This window comes from Pyxicephalus adspersus, chromosome 5, assembly GCF_032062135.1.
Source record: "Pyxicephalus adspersus chromosome 5, UCB_Pads_2.0, whole genome shotgun sequence".
NCBI classification, from domain to species: domain Eukaryota; kingdom Metazoa; phylum Chordata; class Amphibia; order Anura; family Pyxicephalidae; genus Pyxicephalus; species Pyxicephalus adspersus.
The window spans coordinates 19715323-19738122 of record NC_092862.1 but is presented as its reverse complement, the minus strand read 5'-3'; the positions used below and the strand labels follow the sequence as shown (position 1 = coordinate 19738122).

Genomic DNA, 22800 nt, shown 5'->3' with positions numbered 1-22800 from the left:
TTACAATTTAACAATTGTAACTGAATTGTACAATTGAATTTAAGTTTAAAAATTCTAGATTTGCATCTAGTGGGCAAAATTTGGTATTATATGTGTCCAAAGCAGTTCTTCTCAACCAGGGTTCCTCCAGAGGTTTTTAGGTGTTTATTGAGCAATTTGTTCCTCTCTGGTCAGTTTAACTAATACCAATGATATTTGTGACATTCTTCCCACTGTCCAGCAACATAACAGGCATTCTTCCCATTGACCGCCACACTAATGTAATGTGATCTGTGGATATAATAATTATAGAAGAGATTCCCTGAAAGCCTGAAAAATATTTCAAGGGTTCCCCCATGTTATAAAATTTAAGAAACACTGCTCTAAACGTTGCCTTATTTTTTACTGCGTATATTCCTATATGTTGTGCACCAATGTAACAACGGATGCCCCTAACTTCTTTTAAAGAAAAGCCCAATGCATCAAGATATAATTGAACCATTTCAATATCACAGAATAAAACTCTTTTAGCCAAGGTTTTTATACATTATACACATAACAACTGAATTTTGCCATATGTGATATATAATCAGCACTGTAAAACCTATGAACAAACCTTAAATGTTTCTAATCAGCATTTTCCCCCTAGGTCAGATCTTTTCCCCAATACTGACTTATCATGCCTTATTTTGCACTGTGTTTTGTGTAGAGGAGGCCATGGTGGTAGAGGAGCAGAGCTTTTCTTTCTCATATTTGAGCTACATCCCTGATGATTGGTGATCTGGTGGATGAAAATTAGGCAAAAGCTCCAGATATCCATAGAATGAATAAAGCAAAAAGCAGGAAGGCCTTTGTATGGAAGGTTTTTAGATACAGATATCAGCAAGAACAGTGGGGGCATTACAAGAATTATTTCCAGGACTCTTCCAAAAATTCTCTACACCACAGTCAGTAACACATTTTCATTGATACATAATAGTTGAGGCCATGTAGTGCACTGGACAGCTTATAGCCCGACCAGCAAGTAGTTTAAAAAGCATCATTTGCTCCTTAAGTCAATATAAGGCATTTCCATACTTGGTGATGGCGGACATTTAGTAATGTTACCAGACGCGTTTCACCCAATGAAGGCTTCTTCAGGGGTAGGACAGGATAATGTTGTAAACGGTTAGGTCGTGAATTCATAAACTGATTCAACCCAAGGAGAAGAAAGTTTGGAGACTACCGTACCAATAGTTAAAAGATATTCTGTATATATATTTTCCCTGCTTTAACTAGCTGGATACGCTACACATCTTGTTCCACCTCCTACTTAATAAATTATGTATCTTGGAAATTTTGTTACTGACTGATAATCTGCAGTAAATATACTTTTGCATGCCTTAAAAAACCTATTTATTCTCTCATTTCTCTTTACTATATATGTTCGGGGGTGGCGTTATGTACAAATGAATTACACTATGAATGTGAAGGACTAGTGTTCAATTACTTTAGTATATATTTTGACATTCGGTATTTGGGTATGCAGAATCTTAAAGCGTCTCCAAACCCCAAAAAAACAAAGTTGTAATAGCTTGCAGTTGACCGGTGTTTTGTAGTCTGCAAATACAGCCAAAAACAATGTAACTGATAAGAATACCTCACATGCAAGGCGCACAGGAAATTAACAGCTCACACGATTACTGGCAGGATAAACTGGGATTTTCTGTATTTAATAAAACAAAACACTTTTCATGTTATATTTACCAGACCAATAATAGGCAAAGGAGAATTTGTTTTGAGGGTTTACATAAAGTTTAATGTATTTAAACATTCTGTGTACAGTCTCACAATAAGGCAGTACCTGTAATACTGGAGAAATAGATTAGAGTTGGTAACAGACTCCAGGGTGTATTCAGTAAACTTTAGAGTTTATAACAGTTATATGCTTCAAGTTACAAAATCACATCTTAAGCCACTAAGAGTATATGATATGTTCTAGTTCTCTTTCTTGTTTATTTGTGCGCACAAGTACAGTAAATGTCAATCCTTTTAAATAATAAAAAAATCCCAAGGTGAAAGATGTAATAATACATCTCATCAATCTATAGATATGTGGCTGCATGTGTTTTTGTTATGTTTTGTGTACGGGGGAGCTTTCCAAAAAGTACTGAAAATACCTGTTGATCTTCCCAGAACTGCCGCGTCCTTTTCACTTCCTGCGAGTGGAAAAGAAAGCAGAAACTGCAAATTGTTTTCTTCAATTGAAGCTGCCTTTTATAAACTAATAATCCCCACACTCTTCATGTAATGGGGTAAGAAAGGGAAGAGTTGTAGATGAGTTTGAAGTTTGCTATGTGCACTAACATCTACATACGCACAGTATATTTGGAAATGATGACTTACTTGCCCAAAGAAAGTGCTGCAATGCTGTGATATATTCGCCCCCCTCTGACACTGATGCTTCCATCTTTACTCAATCCTATTACAGGTTGGGCATCTTTGGACACCTAAGAAACAACATCATAACTGTGGATTGAAAGTCCATATATTTAGGAATCCCATGGGGGGGATCCTCTAAATCCTCTAAAATTATTATTAATATTTATAAACACGATTTATATAGCTCCAACATAATACGCAGCGCTCACTCTGCGTATTCATCTGTCATTTGCAACCCCTTTTTATTCTGAGGTAAGGGTCCGTTCTCCTTATGGAGAAAGGCCAGTCCCTCATCATAACCCTGCAAGACCACAGTAATATCTGCGTCTAGTTTCTGGTCAGACAATGTCTTGGACATATTAGGCCTAATTTATTAAAGCTCTCCAAGGCTGGGGAAGATACATTTGCATCAGTGAAGCTGGGTTATCCAGAAAACCTGGAATGGATCTTGTCCAGAATTCAAAACATTTGCTAGCAAATATCAAATTACTTTTAAGAAATCTATTGCAGGTTTGCTGGATCACCCTGATGAAAGTGTATCCTCCTCAGCCTTGGACAGCTTTAATAAATCAGGCCAATGTCTAAAGTTTTGTGAAGCATAGATTCAGTTTGGCTAAGCAAGATACCAGAGGAGACCAACTCCTGTGAAGGACCAGGATCAAGTGAATCAGGCAGGCAGAAGAATAGAAGATGAGCTTTAAATCCCGTAGGGAGGGTTTAGTGGCCCCTTTAGGGTCAGGATAATGTAATTCCTATGAGTAGGAATATGTCAAGACTGTAGAGCTGAACATGTAAAATGCTCTGACAGGCCGGTAAGCACATACAGTTCATTAAAAAATGATGTTAGCAAGATCAATTATTTTATTTTCTTCCAAATACAAAGGAACTGTTTTCTTGTAACTTCAGAAACTAAAATCTGTGTTTGTTTACTGGTACCTCAAACCTGCTTTACTGTGACTGAACCCCAGCGCAATTCACATTTACCGCATTTGAAATCATTTTCCCTTCAGTGATTGTATGTAATGTTCCATACGACGGGGGATCCATGGCTGTGTGTATCTGCTCCTCGTGTCTCAGACAATTTCCATTCATTTTATTTAATGGTACACAATTGAGGTGCCATAAACACTTGTACAGAAAGTCTTATATTTCAGAGTTGTTTAGTTCACGTTATCTGTTCACCAGCATAAAAAATCACTCTGGACCAGAATAATCACTTCAGAAACACAATTACTAAGGAGATATTAGGGGATATTAGAAACCTTTATAACTTTGGTTTTAGACATTTCTTAACCATGATCTTTTAGTCCTTTAAATCTGGTAAATCTGGTACTTTACATTTTTGATTATAGTCTGTCTAGTGTACATTCTGAGATGTCACAGCATTATACAGGTGGATTTAAACATCATTTGAGGCCTATCATTTCAGAGAACCAACTTTGTAGATGATTGCATTTTTCTGCTAAGTTTTCCATTGACTGATGTTTAGATCTTTAAGCAAATAACTTTCCAACTGGATATTTCTACCATATTTTAATTTGAAATTCTTCTGCATTATAAGCATTGGGGCTATTTAACGTAGGGGTTTTCAATTTATCCAGGATATATATATAAATATATATATATATATATATACATATATATATATACATATAAATGTTCTCCCCAGCTCTTTTTTAGCCGGGCACACCATCCAGTAAACACCCAGCTGTTTTTGGGTGGTATTGAAGAGTTGAGTCAAAATACCGGAGCTGGGTTGATTACTGTATATGTTTTTTAAACATAACAACTATACTTACATGAGGTATCATAAAACATAGAAGTACAGCAACAAAATGTAATATCATAAATGAATCCCTTAAAATATAAAAAATGAAAATAAAATAAAAAATGCTAACATTTTGATAATACATTATACACACAAGGTATAGAGGACATCTGGGGTTGTTGCTATATCCCCCATTTTCTCTGAAATCTGATGTTCAGAGGTGATACGTTGGTCATTTAGAAAAGGCACATGAAAGTGCAATTAATATTTTTATGATACTATTTTTTTTTTATCCATTAACTCACCTGGATATATTTATGTACACTTAAGTAGAATAACTTCTGATGACAAAGATATATTTACCTTTGTTCATGTATTTCCCACAGACCCCATACCTCCATATGTCAGAATCTTCAAGAACGTCTTGATAATATTTGTAGATACATTGGGCCTGATTTCTTAAAGCTCTTAAACACTGGAGATAATAATAATAATAATTCAGAAATATTTCCAATAAAAAATGGTGTGTATGTATGCAATACTTGAAACCAATTTTAATATTTTCATCTCAGCTTCCTAGTATTTCAGAACTTCTAAGCTGAACCTGGCAGTGGGCCTGATTTCTTAAAGCTCTCCGAGACTGGAGAAGATACACTTTCATAGGTCAAGCTGGGTGATCTAGCAAACCTGGAATGGTTCTGGTTGAGGACTGATAATGTTTGCTAACAAATAGCAAATGACTCTTAAGAAATTCAATCCAGGTTTGCTGGATCACCCAGCTTCACCTCTGAAAGTGAAAGTTTACCTGCATGATTGCAATTTATTTATATACACTTACCTGTCTTGCTCATTTGTGGGCAGCACCATTATGTTCCAGGTTCTGGATCTTCAGACATTTTTTTTGGCCAGGCCGGAATGATGTTAACCCTGCCTAAGGAATGCGGGATACCCAGCATATGTTGGCATTCTAAGCACAGCTCAATGAACTTGTAAAAAAAAAAAGTGCACTCAGGCTGGGAAATTTATTTTATGGGTATTTATATATTTATTAGGGTTTATATGAAAAATGTAATACAAAGTACAGTGAAGAAACAAAGTGCAAGTGGAAAAGATACAAAAACCAAACAACATACAAAGGCTCCGGTTACAATGGTCAAGAGTAGAAAAAGACAGACAAAAGGCATTACTTAAATTGAAACATAACAATATTGTCCAGGCCGGATTACTATGTCAGTCTCCTTATATGTCAGAACCAACAATTTTAACATTTGTAACATAACACGTAGGAGCCCAACATGATCCTTATTCTTGCAAATTCTGGGGTTATAATTTGAATTAGGGAAAAGAGGGTGGGACCTGGGATGAAAGGACAGGGTGGGGAGGAGGGGAAGGGATTAGATTCCTTATCAGAAAATTGGATCCAAGAAGGGCTGGGGAGGGGAGTGGCGGAGCCAAGTCTAGTTTTCAATGCAGAGGAGGAGCTAAAATGCTCCCAGCATGCCCAACGTGCTCTAAATTTTTCCATATCATCATTATCAAATTCTCTGATTTCTTCCATCCTCATGATATCGTTGACCTTGTCAACCCACCAACAGGTGACAATGTATAATTTTCTTATAATACCTGGGAGGGTTAGGCATTATAGAGAGAAGAGCCATTTCCGAAGAAGAATCCAATGGAACACCATATAAATCTGAACAAACAGTAAACATCTCACCCCAAAATGGTTGCAGAGTCAGACATGACCACCAAATGTGGAAGTAGTCTCCCTCCTCAATCCCGCATCTCCAGCAGATGATAGAATCAGAAGGGAACATACGACGGAGAGAGACTGAAATTTTTCTTTTGTGTATAACCACATACTGAAGATTTATGTGTGAGTTCATAGGCTGACAGCCAGTCCGAGTCTGCAATCTTGTCTCCCAAATCCTTATGCCATAAAAGCACACATTTAGGTGTGGCTGAGTCATAATGCCCAACAAGAATTTGATATACTAGAGAAACCCAGTGCCGAAAGGGCTCAGTCTCTCAAACTCTGTCAGTGGCCTATGTATATTGGGTGAGAGATGCAGAGATTTACAAAAATTTGATATTTGCATGGATATCAACCAAGGTAACAAGCATGTAGGGCTCACGTCTGCAGAAATGTTCCCGTGGTTTGAATCCAGAAAATCCCTGGCTTGAGGCCAACAATCCTCTGTAAATCCCACTAACCTGGTTTGGCTTAACTCAAAAGGAAAGGAGGAGTTGTCAAACAAAGGGGTGAGATATGAGGGAATAGAGGAAAAAGAAAAGAGAATCCCTAATGGAGCACCAAGTCCTCAGAGTGTCAGAGGTGAGAAGGAAATAAGAAGATTGTGGTGTATCTGTAGGAATATGCGTCCAAGCCACCACTCCTAAGTCCAGGGGGGAGAGATCTTGTTCCAATAGGGTGGATATTTTACATTCTGGCTTAAATTGCCATTCTACTACCCAGATAAGCAAGGCAGTGGCATGGTACAGTTCAAAAGCGGGTAGGCCCATAACTTGTTTGCGTCTACATAAGGATATATGAATAATCCTGGGACGGTGGACCTCCTTATACAAATTTAAAAGCCCAAGAGCGTAGTGTTTGAAAAACCTTTTTAGGGGGAGAAATATAAAGGAGGACATCAACCGCGTAGAGGGCCAACTTATGATGGTGCGAAGTAGTAAGTATACCTTGAAAGGAGGAGTTAGATCGGATGGCGATGGCTGAATGTTCCATTACCAGGGAAAAGAGGAGGGGGGATAATGGACACCCCTGTCTAGTACCATTGGAAATGGTAAATTTCCCAGATTGGATCCCATTGATTAAAATTTTGGCCACTGGAGTGGAATATAGAGCCATTATTTTTGCAGGGAGTTTGGGGCCTATACTGATCTCTAGCAGGGTCAGATCTAAAAATTGCCAATTGACCCTGTCGAAGGCCTTTACAGTATCTATGGAAATGAGACATGCTGGGATTTTGTGCTTCTGGACATAAGAAATGAGGTGTATGGTGTGAGTAGTGTTATTCCACTTGGTCCCTATGTATCATGGAGTGGAGAAGAGGGGGCTAACCTTGTAGCTACAATTTTAGCGTATAATTCTATATCAACATTAAGTAGGGAGATAGGGCGATAATTCCCACAGTATCCTTTCCTGGTTTAGGCAAGACTTGGCACCCAAGAGTTTTTTAGATTTCAAAGGAGTGTCTAACTGAGCAGAGGTGGAGGCATCTAACGTGGGGAACGCAGTCGCTTCAATGTAAGAGTGAAAGGGTTCAGACGGAGAGACGGAGGGGGAAGGTGAATGAGAGAGGGGGGGTTAAAGTTTGGTGTAGAAGGTCTCAAATTCCCTAGCAATGTCTCTGTTGCCCTGCACCGGAGCCCCCCCTGAATTAATAAACGAGATAGAAGATTTTGGGTGTCTAGAATAAATAGCACAAGCGAGATGTCTACCACATTCATTTGCAAATTCATAGTAGTGTCTTCTCGCTATTTCTAGCTATCATGGATTGAAAATCTAAAATTCGCAGTAGCTCACATCATGCATTAGAGAGATCCACTAAGGTGCCCGGCAACAGGTCACGCTTATTGGTAGTTTCCAAGTCAGCAATTTGGGCTAGGAGGCATTGAATTTGAGAAGATCTAGCTTTTTTCAGAAGGGAGCCATGTTTAATGAAAACCCCTCTGAGGACACATTTTAAGGCCTCTCATTGCGTAATAGGATCTGTGGTGTGATATTCATGGACCAGGCGAAAGGTAGAGAGGATCTCATTAATCTCAGCCAGATAAACTGGGTCACCAAGTAGACCATCATTAAGTTTCCATGTACCTCTGGCGCCTCTAGCCGGCGAAATACCAAATTAAGTGCACAGGGGCATAGTCAGACCATATACGCAAACCAATCCTGGATCTGGGTTGAAAGACAAGTAAAGCCTGTGCAATCAGAAAGTAATCTTTACATCTCTAGGTGTTTTGGGCGCATAGGAGTAAAACCTGTAATCCCTGTCAACAGGGTGAGAGATGCGCCATGTGTCCACCACACCTAATTTATGCCATAAGTGTTTAGCCTTTGATAAGGCAGGGACCACTGATCTTTCCAGTGAAGTATCACTCTGTGGGACTAAGGGTACATTAAAGTCTCCTCCAGTTATCAATTGGCAGATACCAAATTGTTCCATTTTGGAGATCATCTGAGTAAAAAACAAATTGGATTGATCCTGATTGGGAGCATATACACTAACAAGGGTATAAACCCGGTCATTGAATTTGACAGATAGAAAGATATAATCGCCCTGTGTATCAATAAAGGGGAACATAGGTATCAAGTCACTTCTAAAGTGGGTCTCCTGCAAAAATGATATTTTAGCCTTGGCCTTATGAAAGTGGTAAAGGTTTTTGCTCTGTTTTTCCGGCACGTTAAAGCCCCAGACATTACCAGAGGCTAAGGACAGGGGTTCAGCCGCTATCATTAGGTGTGAGGGAAGAGAAGCTCACTGGAAGCACAAATCTCGTTCCCATAAATGAGGATAAATTAAATGTAAGTGGGAAGGAGGGTGTAAGAGATCTGGGAGGGGATGAATAGGAGGGGGGTAAACTAAAGTGTAAGATGCAAAAACCTGCGTCAAGATCCCTGAGTGGGATCACTTGGATGGCGAGACAAGAGGAGGCTCCCGCCCATGTCTGGCATCAACAACCAGCATATAACACAACCATAAAACAGTAAGGGCGCATAGAAAAGAGTAAAAAAATACTCAGGACATGCATAAAAATTGGGCAATCAATAGGTAGCACGATCCACAAAAGGAGCGGAACCTTACGATAAGATAATTACTTATAGCATATATATATATACTTATAGGCCCTATATATATTTGAATGAAGATGACAAGATACTGTAATGTATAATATATGCTATAAGTAATTATCTCTCAATGTTATTATCCTGATGAAGCAGAATTGACTGTGAAACGCGTCGAGACACCCTCTAATGTTGTGAGATGCTATACTGTTTGCTGTTAAATCATTTAATATAATATGGTCCAATCAATGAGCAATATTGACGTTCAGATTGTGCCGTCTTGCATGTTAAGACAAATGGCATAATCTTTTATTGGTGTTTTAATATTTTCTAAATAAAAAGAAATTTTTTCTGCATATTTTGAATTGCTACAATACTGTGGGGATATGGCAGGCAACTATTGAAATTTTGAACAAAGCAGGTTTTTCAATAACTTTCAGCTGGGTGAAAAAGGTGCCAATCTCACGGGATCGGGACCCATCGAAGGAAGCACCGGATTCTCGGTGACTTGCCCATTTGCAAGAGGAGATGAGGAGAGAAGGCTGCAGGAAAGCTGTAAATGCCGACTACGAATGGCAGAGCTCACAACTCACGTCCTACCCCGCCATGCACCCGGGGAAGTTTATTTTAGTGCTAAAGGAACATTGCCTGTCTTTTCTGCAATAAAATCCTACCTGCTACCTGCAAGTTTTGCTTGTGGAACTATAGTTTAAGTTGAAGACTAAGCACCTTAATATATGTGAAGATAACATAAATTAAAAATACGTTTGGTAGACTTTCAGGAGACCTTTCCTTACACCAGAAGTAAACACTGTCCCTGTTCTTTAGCAGAGCACCGCCATCTTCTTCTCTTTTTGATGACAATCTTCAGCCTGTTTTTTCTTTTTATCATTTCATTTTGAAGGCAAATTGAATGCTCAGCTGATGTTCTATTCATATATCATTATTGCAGGCTTCTTGGTGAAACCACTTGACAACTGGAGTGACATAGTTATGAACATCAAGTCTGCTTTTCCATGGAAACACAGCAACTTACGCAGAGGAACACAACAAGCTACAGAAAAAATAAAAGGAGCACTGAGAGAAAATGAATGAAATTTTTTTTTAATGACCACTTCCATCTACTTTTAAAAATCTCTGTATTATTGTATGTTTTAATGAATGTATTTGTTAGTTGAGATCTTTGTATCCACAGTATTCCAATATTATTGCAGCATAGATATATATATATATATACGTATATAACTCTCCCTCTCTCTTTCTCTGTGTTTCTGTCTTCCTCTGTCTCTCCATCTCTCCTCCTTCTCTCTCTTATTTATGATAAATAGAACTGACATGGTGTATTCATTCTCATATTCTAAATTAAAAATGCAGGTTTGACACATAGAAAGTAAATACAGCTGTATATTTATCACCGCTTTAAATTCAGAACTTGAATTGGATGATAGAGAATATGTGAGAACCTCCCTACATGTAAAACTTGGCTTTTTTAGAATGAAAATTGAAATTAGAATGAAAAATGAATGAGAATTAAGAAAAAAACATTGTGGATGCTTTTAAATCTGGCAGGGAAAATTATTAAATTATTTACATTTTATTCTAAGGAAAATGATCTACAAGTGGCATTGAGCCATAACCTTATCGTTCATTCCGTAGATGGGATGGGAGAGGGAAAGGAGGGATTTTCACGGCAGGAAATATCTGCGTATAAATGACATAATAAAAACAGAATTTTTTTTATTAATAATTAAAATTTATCAAAAAAAAAGAGTATTATACATCTCAAAGAGTTTGCAGTTTTATAAAGGCCATTACTCAACACATTTCATGCCAGGATGTGGTATTCTGCTTCATCAGGAAACAATTGTCTACTAGGGGATACATTGGTGCGCTGTATAACAAATAGTATAATGGCATAGTTTTGTACAGGTTGTCCCCGGGTTACATACGAGATGGGGACTATAGGTTTGTTCCTAAGTTGAATTTGTATGTAAGTTGGAACAGGTACATTATTTTAATAAATGCAATTAGGACAGATGTTTGTTTTAACATATTATTAGGCAGCATGTTGTCAGTTACTGTATAAAATCCTCACTGTGAGTTAATCACAAACAAAGCAAAAAAAAAACTTTGTGAAGCCTAGACATTCATTAACTTCTGGAGCAAGCTGTGCTTTGATATGCAAAAAGAAACAACTGCAGAGTTTGTCTTGGTCATTAAAGAGTTACAAGATGTTACAGATTAGCTCAGCTCTTAAGATCACCCACAACCTCAGTTGTGTTTAGCAAAAGATTTCTTCTGCAAGTCATGCAAACCGCCCCCTCCCCCCTTCAAGCCTTCGTCCTGCACAAGAGCGAGCAAGAAAGCCCCGCTGGTATCTAGGAGGCGTCCATATGTCAGATGTCTTTAACTCGAGGACTACCTGTACCCTTTTTTGTCTGCTTTTGAAGGATAGCATATAAAGACAACAGTAAAGAATCACCTACGTAATCATACCTTATAAAAAGCACCTACATTTTGTTTTGCAAAAACAAGTACATGTTCACATTTTGTTTAGGTTAGCCTTAAATAGTGTGGTTTTACTATCAGGCTGGGAGCCAACTTTAAAGGCCAAGTAACTTCCTTTTATGCCACTTGCGGATAGGAACTTGACAATGAATCACATCCCTGTAGTGGTTGGGATTCTCAGTTATGGCCACATGACTGTCCTGTGGGTTTTTGTTAGGTCTTTTAGCACAAGACCTAAAATAATACTTTAGATTTGGAAAAAAATTTCCAAACTGTAAAGAGCATTTTTTTTGTCAGAGCAGTGTTCCTTATTTCTGTCTCAGATTCTTCATTCATGAGAACCAATTTCATTTTTTTTATTTTGCTATCTGTTGTTTCTCCTCCAAACTGGACATGATTGCCAAAATGATTTCAATGCTTTTTAAATGTGCCAGGATATTTGTCTCTGGCAAAGCAAGTGGATGGAAGAACAGGGTATGTTTGTGTCTCCTTTGCTTACTTCTTGGAATAACAATCAGTGCTTGTTTGATTCTGGTCTTGTTCCTATCTAAGGTTGGACTTGGACTGGTTAATCTAAGCATAATTTTTTCCTTTGGCATTTTATTATTTGTTCTTGCTTGCATTTTTAAATCAGTACGTTGCATGAGTGTCTTGTTCCTTTTGGCATGCGGCATGAAAGAAGGTAGAAATGTACTCATCGCCATTGGAACCAGCATTGTCATCTTCAATAATGTGAAGAACATCCTGGGAAACCTAAAAATTGTGGCAGACAGTATCATCTGTAATCTGGAAGCTAAGCGCATTTCTCTAAAATTCATGCCTTTCGACTTTTACTCCAGCTTGATTTATTCAATATATATCTATGCCAAACAACAATTTTTTAACCCATTTGCGGATATCGTCTCCCTTTCTGATGACTTTAAATGTAAAATAATGATTTCGGATCACAAACTTAAAGCTTTGCTTAATGAAACAAAAGTGCAGATGCAAACCGTGTCTTTGAATCTGTCTTCTGCATTTGATATCATAACATTTGTTGGCCGTCTAGCTTTTCTTATTGGGGGGATTTCCATGATACTGGTTGGAACCTGGATCTTTTTTAAACAGTTTCTGAAACAAAACAAAGCCAATAACTCTTATATTACCAAGGCATTTTTGGAGTATGATGAAAAACAGAAATATGAATTGCGTGTTCTGCCGCTCAGTAACAAGGAGCAGAAGAAGTTCATCCAAATTCCCAGCTTAAGAACCTCAAAAAAACAAAAGCTGAACGTAGCTCTGTATTTCCTTCCCATCATAACAAATATTTTCATTTGGACTTTAATTTCATTTTTAGATTATATGCTGTACTGGCTGATTCTTACCATGAGCAAACATCTGCAAAGCTTGGCCCCAGTTGTAGTTCCAATAACTATGACTTTCTCTGTAAGTATTCACATCAGAAATATAATTTTAGTATGATTTGTGATTGATATGATTGGTAAAATCAAAGTGTAATATTACATGTAATTTTATATAAATATATATATAGTCATTCTGTTTCATTATTTTATATAATATATATACATAGCTATCTTTGTGGACAGTGTAAGTTCTCTTTGTTGTTTGTATAGGTTCTCTCCCACATCTTAGGCTATGTTCAGACTGGGGTTGAGGTTGCGCATCCCCACAGTGAACTGCGGTCTCCGAGAAGACGCATCAACCCATAGCAGCGCAATAGAGAATGAATGGGTACAGCATGGAGTGGTTGGAGACTAATTACTGCAACCCACTTTTAAATCTGAAAACACTGCAAAAGCAAAGAAAAACAAGTGATTATTTGCATTTTTTCTTTTCCATACAATTTATTCACTTGCAATGTACCCCTGAACATGCCTCAGAAAAGGCCAACCTCACTCCTTGCATGGTGATTGTGTAAAGTCGTTCACAAAAAATTACAATTGGTTAACACATCAAATTTACAAAGTGATTCCTTCATTGCTACAAATCGCCATTGCACTTTCACACCATAATTAGATTCCCATATAAATGTTTGTTTAGAAACCTTGCAAAATTAGTTCACCCCAATCACCCAATTTTCAACTCGCAGCCATACCATGTCACCCTGCATAAATCGTAGTGCACCCTTTCATCCGTCTGCCTCCTTCCTGCATTTCTATGTCTCCCTAAGAAAATACCAGGGCACCCTTGTCATCCATCTACCTCTTCCCTGCACTTCCATTTCACCCTGCAAAAATACCAGTGTACCCTTTTATCCATCTACCTTCCACCCTATACATGCCACCCTGTAAAAATACCAGTTGACCCTTGTCACCGAGCCACCCTCTACCATGTGAATACATCAAATCTCTCTGAATCACCCTAAACCTCTAAATTATTCCTGAATAAATAATGAAAAAACAGGACAAATATTATTACAAAAAGTGCCAATAAATAAATCATTTAAAGTCAGCAGGATAGGGTGCACACTGATATCACTAATTCCACCATGCGTCCTCCGAGAAGTACATAACAGAGGATAAAAAATCAGCATTTGTGTAAAATAAAGGAACAAGTATTTATGACTAAAACACAGAGCTGCATTGAGATTGAAACCCTGAAGGGGAGCTCATTGCTTAGTTTTAGGTCCAACCTAAAGTATGAGTAGTGGTCCCGTAGGTGTGTGATAGAGCACAAGGTGGATAAAGTTGGTATATTTTGGCTTTAAGGACATCACCTCATCCTTTCTTTGGATAAAACTAAAAACATAATTGGATATATAATAATTCAAGACACTGAAGTGGGACTTAATTAGAGCCATTAAGAAATTATTTATATGGACCGATGCGCTGTGATATTTATTGATTTTTTATTGGTACAAGTTGTATAAATTTTGGCCCTGGTTGTTTCTTATGTACTTTGGATTACATTAGAGGTTTATGGTGATTCGGAGAGAGTAGTTGTAACCATTTGTTTTATTATTACTGAGATACAGTGCAGCACATTTCTTTATTGTTGTTTCATTTCTATAAATTATTTTATGTGTGCCAGCAGATCAATTAGGTTTTAAAGCTGCAAGGAAATTACTTACACTGAGTGATGTATTCAGTCTTTTGAAACATTTTACTAATTGACTTTATTGAGCAGTATTTTGGCATCTAATGTACAGACTTCCATACCCAAGATGACATTTCACCTCTACCTGTCCTAACCCAAGCTACAAGACTTTTTACCTGCACCCAACCCGCAACCCAACACAATGTTGTTTACCGTATTCCAACTTGTAAATCAAGTAACCCTTTGTCCTACATGGACAATGGAAAATAGAGTCAAAGGACATGCAAATGGCTGGAACAGGGTAATAAAACTTAGAAGGAGGTCAAATTTTAAAAGCATCTAAAACTGATAATATTTGTAAATAGAACACACCTTTAGGAGAGCTGCATTTATTCATCAAAAGTTCTATATTCCCAGTGCACAATTTGGGTAAATTTCGTTCATTTTTAAATAATCTTTATACATGTTTTTGTCTTAAAGCACACTCATGTGGACCTCAAGGACTTGTTCAATTCAAGAAGGGCTCAAACACGATACCCCAACACAATGATAATCAACCTGTTTGAACCTCAATGTGTCCCAACACCAGAGCTCTCCCTTTCTGCCTCCTGGATCCCACTGACCATATTATTCGGTGTGCTGGTCTTCTTTGGTTTAATCTCCACTTTCTTGATACAAATTAAACTGTTGGTGATGGCTTCATTCTACCCATCCAAAGAGTTAGAGAGAATCCGTTACCTTCATCAAAAGATTCTGCAGGAAAGATCGCAGGAAACATTGGCTGACAAATTTAGTCAAACACTTAAGAACATTCTCTCACAGGTAAGTCACAATTGATTTGGATTTTTTCAGGGTTCAGGGCACATTTGAAAAAAAACAATCCTTGATTAAAACATACACAAAAAATCACTGGCTTGGACAGCTCTGCAAATTTCTAACTTCCAAATTGTGTGTACCGGTTCCAGGTCAAGGACTTAGAAAGCATTAAAGTAAATAATATAATAATAAAACCACACCAATTATTAAATCCAAGAAGAATAAAAATTAATTCATATTGGGATAACCTAAAATAGCCAAAGTGTTTTGGGGGCTTGAGGACCCCCATCCTTCTTAGAAGAGATGGAATAGTATGATGTATAACAAATGAATACATATAGAATCTCTGAAGTTTGAAGTGGATTAAAAGCATCTTCTACATTTGGACATAATTTGATGTTTTCTATTTAGAGGTCCACGGGCTTAGAGCTGATGCCCTACCAGAGAGCTTTTAAATTAGAGTTACCCATGGCAATATTGGAATCCTATAACAGTAGATCCAGTGCCTTTAGAGAGTTCAACGGGTTAACTCAGAAGCCATTTGGGTAGGTCAGCATTGCAGCCCCCAATAATTTTTCTTGACCTATCTTTCTTCCTGCCCTTACCAGTAAAGCCATGACAAAGGATACTGAATGGTAGGGTTGGGATTATATTTGGGGGTTTAGGGTTTTATTTTAGATTCCACTGATGCTTAAAGATTATGCTAGGTACATTTCTTGGATGCAACCTGGACAGGTCACAGTACACAGAAGACAATCTTGTGTTAAAAATCTCAGTAATGTAAAATGTTTTTTTACACATTGTTTACTGATGATTATATTTCTGTTTTACAGGCAAATTTCTGGTTCCCTATTTTAACAAGGAAACATTATGTGAACAACATATGAACTGAGAGATTTGCTATGTGATATACAGTGTTGTCTATTTGAAGTACGGTTGTGGTCATCAATATGTCTTGGCTGATACCACAATTAATTAAAGGAAAACAATACCCAAGGTTTTATTGTTGGATGCAACTACTTCCCTAAAGTTCCACAAAATGTGGAAAAAAATGGGAAAAATGTTTTGCTGTGGATTATTGTAGTAATTTTCTGACCAACAGCAGGGAGCATTAGACCTACACATAAACATAGATGGTCCAAACTGGGAAATATTACGCATAAATATGTAAGGAAAGCAGCTGAGACCAAGGATACCTTTCCGTGTCATGGAAAACATTTAGTTTAAGGAAAGGGATGGCCTCAAAACAAACGGAAAGCAAAGTCTAAGAGGTCACACGCACGTGAAGCTGATGGACATGCTACAGCCTTGAAGATCCTACAGCTTTATTACCAGGGCCCTACCAGGCCAGATAGAAGGGTATCTCATTGATGCCCCCAGCGGGCTTTGGCTAGTGGTCCCATGTCTGTCTTGATCTGATTGTTAGGCATAGTATGTAGGTTATGTTGGGTTCTCACAGTTCACTTGTGGCTGGCACAAACTGTATTGTCAACTGTGGATTATTACATATGTAGTGAGTTTCTGATGTAAATCAATAAATCAGTGGCCTTGCCTTTCCAACAAGGTTAATGGTGATGGTATTTGATAAATCGCAAGGTACTTATATATGTCACATAAGATCATAAGATCACAACTTTGCCTATGCTGCTAAACAATCAAACTTTGTTTGAATTTAATGAAACACTGATTGTGGTAATTCAATTATTTGTTATAAATAGGTCCAGGAAAGGTGTTTGAAGATTAAACTCACCAATGATCAGAGGATAATACAAGTCAGTATAAAATAAATGGCACAGAAATAAATCTCTCTTGCTTTACCAAACCAACAATATGTCAGTGTTTGGTGTAACCAATAATCACAAAAACCACAGACATTTTACAAGCAGAGATTTCCTTTAAACCCCTTCATTCTATATTTCCTTTTATATAAATTGTACTATATACTGTAAATTATAACTTGCCTCGTCATTCTGTGTTTTAATAATGGAAGTCTTTACACCAACACAAGCAGTGACATACTCACCTACACTTCCTCTTTTGTGAGCACATGTGGGCCACATAAAGGGAACTAGAGTATTTCTTACTCATGTTTTATTTTAAGAAGTATATAAAAATGGAAACAGTATAATATAAAAAAAGTAAATCCTAGTATAAATACATTTTGCGGATTTAAAAAACTTGCTTCTGTTATAGTTTGTGTATGTACACGGATAAACCCCTTACAAAATGCATATGCCCTAATTGCCCTCTGTTTAGTGTTACTGGACAGTGACAAAAAATACTTCTCTTGTACTTACCTGACTTGGGTCCTGTGTACCCATCTTGCCCTAGTGTGACGTGCAGTGTTTGGTACAATTCAAAGTACAACCTTAGTTCCTCTGTCTGGGCAGCCATGCAATTGCATGCCAAACTGCATAACAGTACACCAGCTGGTATGAATATGGAGAATGCCCAGGACCTTTGCCAGGAATGTGATACGGAGTAGTGGGGGTAAAAAGGGGTCCTGGGATATTTTTTAGATTTGTGAGAAACTGAGTAGGGTGATGAGCTGAATGGAAGCAAGAGACTGCAAACTTCTGTCAAAATGCAACTACCTAGAAACCCTCATTTGATCCGCAGTTTTTGTTTCCTGACAAGCCAGCACCTGCACATCTCCTCCATGCATAGACCTAAATGGTATCTTTGCCCAAGGTTACTATTTGTATTAAGGAACCCATCACCCTATTCTGGTGCCTATTGATGGGTAGATGTGTGTATGGTTGGTGGCCCTATTGTGCCTGACTTCCCACCAGTGCCTATGGGCACCTAAAAGCTCATTGAGCTTATGTATTTAGATGGTATTCAGGGTTGGTAATCACATCACATATTCACAATTCCTGATATACAGATGAGTTTTAAAATACCTTTTTTTATATCTGCATAAAAAATAGTCAGCATATTGTACAACTCAAAGATTTATTTAGCTGAACATTATATGTGCCCTTACCAACAATTTGAAAAAGTTTTACCTGTAGGAATGGGAAATATCTGAAATAGCGGCTGATATTTACCAACAAGTGTTTCCAGGTGCCTGCACGTCAATATAAGTATTTCTCTGGTGGGCCTTGCACACCACAAACACCAGGACACTATGATATGAAAACAGTGACCACTATCCATCAGTTTCAGGTATGAAACACCCTTTCCCGCCTTCCTTCTTTGCTTTTGTATTGGTTATTGTGGCCACTCTTCACATTGATGGGTCAATAGTGAGGAGCGGGAGGTGAAGAGCCGCATACGATGGCTATTATTTGCAAAGACCCCTTTCCTTTTTTGAGAACATTTGTCTTCTATAGCAAAACTTAAAAGACTTCAGGACACATAAGGGTGCCAGCTATAAATTATAGGAAGCAGTTTACCACCCCTAGTATCCCAACAGGTTTGTCATTACTCAGCTCTCCAAAAATCCAATGGGTTGATTAACTAAAGGAATATAGGCTGTTCATAGGGCCAAATATATGACCCCCTTAGAAAGGATAATGCCTAGAAAATGAGATGAATCCCTGCCAACTTCATCCATCCAATCACATGCAAGCAAAAACACTCTTTTATTCTCATGTTTTGTCTAGTTTTACTTTGCCAAGTGAACGGCCCATATTCTTTTAGTAAATCAAGCCCAGTGTTTCACTGCATGTCAACTTTACATGCTCCCTAAGACTTTTTAGATAAAAAAAAGAATCATACAAATGTAGAACTAAAACATATTTATTTTCAATATACTCTGTTACAATATAGTGTTTATTGGTGTTATATAAAATAAAATAGAACATTATTATAAATTTACCACAAAATAATTATCTTGGTTTTATAAATTCTGTAACATTGGTTATTTTATGTTGGTAAAATCCACTTTGCAGGTGCACTCAGCTCCATTGGGCAAAGAAATAAGCAATCTGCACACTCAAATATTCTATAGTTAGCACAATTTCACTTTTCTGTCTGCATTTATTTATTACATTTTCTACAAAATTATTATTCAAACATTATTTTACACAGTGATTTAAGGAAAAGCTCAGGAATTTATATTGTCATTTGCAGAATCAAGACCTTATTTATAGTCCTTATAGTCCTAGGCCGTACTTATAGTCCCTCTAAGCCAGAGACTTCTTTTCTATGGTGGTCACCTGGCTATCCTTAGCATCACAATGAGCAGACCATCAAGGTACGCACACGTGATAGGAACGTGTTACTGAAATCGGTTACATGTGTGCAGCTCCTAACAGCTGTGCTGCCCAAGGCTATGGCCTGTAGTGGTAATGAAGAAATCTAGCACATGGTAACACCAATGGAGTTCAGTGTTGTGGAACAGAATCAGAATTTAGATTTATTGTTACCTTTTTGTACTCATGCTATTATTGGCCAGTGGAAAAACAGTTTGATTTATTTGGAATATTTAATGTTTTATTATTATACATTTTCTATTTTAATTTTATGATATTCCATATCAAAATAGCACAAAGGTTGCCAACCAGCAAGCAAGTAAGCTGAGCTTTCTAAAAATGTACAATTGTAATTGTGTAAAATGTTGTAAAATAGATATTTGATAAAGTTACAAGCTAAAAAATGAAACTATCTTTATAGTTTGCATTTAAGGAGTTTCTCAGCTGCCTTTTTTTTTTAGCAAAACATAAAAATAATGCAGCCTAAATAAAACCATTTCTAAGGGGGACATAACAGCTGCTGGTGCTGGATTTGCACTTTGTAAATGGTGGTTGGCTGGCTGTCATATTGTTCTTGTCTGATTCACCAATGCAAGTCACTAATACAGGACAGATATGCAGGTAAAAAAACTTTAAAATCTGTTTGACTTTCCTGAAATACTGGAGATTGGGATGTTCTAGAACCTAGAATTTGTTTGAATCCACCCTTTGCAATGAATATTTCACTTAGCTTAGTGAATGTGCTAAAAAATCACTTTGGGAATACCCAATCACATGCCAGGAAATATATTTTTGCTTGCATGCAATTGGGTCATGAGAAATCTGCAGAACTTCATCTCATTTACTAAACTCAGTGAAATATAGGAAACGATTTACCTTGGTAACTAAACAGCCTAAATTTCTTTACTAAATTAACCCCCAATGATTCTGAAAGCAAAAAGCTAGTAGGTCAGAATCTCAGCCAGCATTTAACAAACACAGGTAAGCAATGATAGCCCCTTATTTCCGTTAAAGAAAGGTTTGTCTTATCCATGAAAGGTTGATATTTCCCTGTGCTCTAAGCAGCCGTATCATTTTGTGCACTTTGGAGAGATTTGCTCCTTTTTTCTGTTTTAGAATAGGAATGGAAGAGAATTCTTCCTGCTGCAGACAGCAAAAACTAACCTAATAGAGGTTTTTAAAATAGCCATAGACACACTTCAGATGCAGGAATTTATAGTCAAGGCATGACAACTTCTGGGAATCAATGCACCCAAAATCTTACCTCTAGCACATACCATTTAGGGTGGACTGATTTGTTCCTGAATTTTTAGCAAATGTGTCTACCCTAACTCCAGCAACCAATCAGAAATCTTTTTCTATCCTATTAAATTCTGGTTTCTAAAAGTAAACGTATATCATTGTTTTTCATCATTATTTTTTTCCTTTCACATCTACAATCTTATACATGCCAGTCAGGACCACACAATTCCCATACAATGCTAATTTTTTCTGGCACCCATTTACTGTCTGTTTTTAATTGTAGCCAATGACAGATTGATGTGTTGAAGTTATGGCCTGTGCTGACAAGCTTTGCTGTTGTGTCAATGGATTAATCTGACATCATGAGACTTCTGACACTATTTAGAATTGACTGACAGGTGCATATGACCTGCAGCTGACCTGCATCAAGTCGGTCATTCCTTTAGACTTGTATTGGAATGAAAAAAAACAATTGAGACATAATACAATGGGTCTGATATATAAACAGATCACAAAATAAGGTGAATTATCACCTTGCAAGAAAATATGATGAAAATTCTCTTTGCAAAGAATATCCAATCACCTGTAAGGAAATCTAAATAAACAGGATTTTTCCTTGCACATGCTTGGATGGCTAAAATCAGCTTCATCTTATTTACTAAGCTAAGTTAAACATCCCTTGCAAGATCATTCACTTTGGTATGTGAACAGTTACTTTTCACTGCATTTACTATGTTAGGTCAATAGGCTTGCTTCAATATTGTTATCCAGGACTGGAGAAAATAGATTATCATGATAAAACCTGGGTGATCCAGAAAATCTAAAATGGATAAAAGCATTTGCTAAATATTAAATAATCATTGAAATCCATATCTAGCATACCATATCTTCTCTAGGTTTGGAGAACTGGGAATCCGGCCCAATGATTCCTAGCAATAATATAATTAACCTTGCTATATGGACAGCCATGTGTGGCTTACTATGATCAATGATCCTTAGGGGTGGAGCAGAGCAACTGATTGACAGCCAGTCATCCAAGTAACCTGCTGGTCTATTTTATCCACTTTTAAACAGAAAAAAAAAGAAAAAAGAACGAGAGACAATCAAGGGTTTCAAATAATTTAGGCTTTGTTTATCTGAACTTAAAAACTACTACCAGTGTAAAATAAAACTTTGAGTTTACTTACATCATCCCTTTTCAAGATGCGGCTGTAGACATATTCAGGGAATGGCTTGCGTGGAATGTATTTGCCATGGCCTGGGACTACATGCAAGACACCATTCTCATACACTACTCTCCCGCCAGCAATAGTCACCAGAGGTACTCCGTGGCAGACCATTCCTTCAAATATATTGAAGTTCACAGCCTGGTGGTGTGTTTTGACAGAAATAGTCCTGTAAATTATAAAATAACATTAGTGACTGACCAATGTACAACTCTAGTAAAGAAAAATCAATTAGTCAAATGGCAGTGGTATTCAGAAAACAAGACAGCTTGTGGGTAACACTTTTATAATTCCTTGTAGCCAGAAAGAATATCTTCCTTGTATCCCTATTTAATGTACAGCGCTGCGTAATATGTTGGCGCTATATAAATCCTGTTTAATAATAATAATAATTCTGCGTCGAGCTGAGGATATAGGATTCCATGATTGGCTTCCACCTGGCTGATTCTACCATGTATGGTGAAGGCTGCAAATAGTTCTTGGAACCATAGAACACACTAGACTGAATATTCACTGGCCATTGCCCAAGATAAAGCAACTTATTAGATAGGATTTGTCAACTGGATCATGGCTGATGGTCTACTGCTGGTCAATAGATGGCCATTTAGTTGGAAAGTGACCAATGCAGAAGAGTGAACTGTCCCCTCAATCAAAAAATGTGGGTACCCCTGGCTTTAGAGCAGCAGCAATGTTCCTTCATAGAAAAGTGAGCAAAGTAAGTAAGGGTTGTCACTCTCACTAATGTGAATTACTGGATCCGTGGGTAAAAAAAAAAAAGCCACCAAAAAGAAATCTAAT

The 22800-nt window shown here is 37.4% G+C and overlaps 2 protein-coding genes across 4 annotated transcripts in view; one reads left to right on the top strand and one right to left on the bottom strand.

The window, feature by feature from the left end:
• Positions 1-11075: 11075 nt before the first annotated feature.
• DCSTAMP (dendrocyte expressed seven transmembrane protein) lies at positions 11076-16910 on the top strand. 2 transcript variants are annotated; one of them, XM_072410752.1, is made up of 4 exons: positions 11076-11957; positions 12820-12908; positions 15000-15341; positions 16169-16910. In XM_072410752.1, the coding sequence occupies exons 1-4, from the start codon at positions 11909-11911 to the stop codon at positions 16220-16222; spliced, it is 534 nt and encodes a 177-aa protein (XP_072266853.1). In that variant the 5' UTR covers positions 11076-11908; the 3' UTR covers positions 16223-16910. The 2 variants fall into 2 exon arrangements, with proteins under 2 accessions (XP_072266853.1, XP_072266852.1); XM_072410751.1 differs by having other exon boundaries at positions 11076-12908.
• A 4093-nt stretch (positions 16911-21003) lies between these two features.
• The window catches only part of DPYS (dihydropyrimidinase), a 37392-nt gene continuing 35595 nt past the window's right edge, over positions 21004-22800 (bottom strand). For both annotated transcript variants that reach the window (XM_072410749.1, XM_072410748.1), the window contains exon 8: positions 21004-22171. In XM_072410749.1, the coding sequence (XP_072266850.1) occupies positions 21919-22171 (253 nt within the window). In that variant the 3' untranslated portion in view covers positions 21004-21918. The remainder of the gene's footprint in view (positions 22172-22800) is intronic.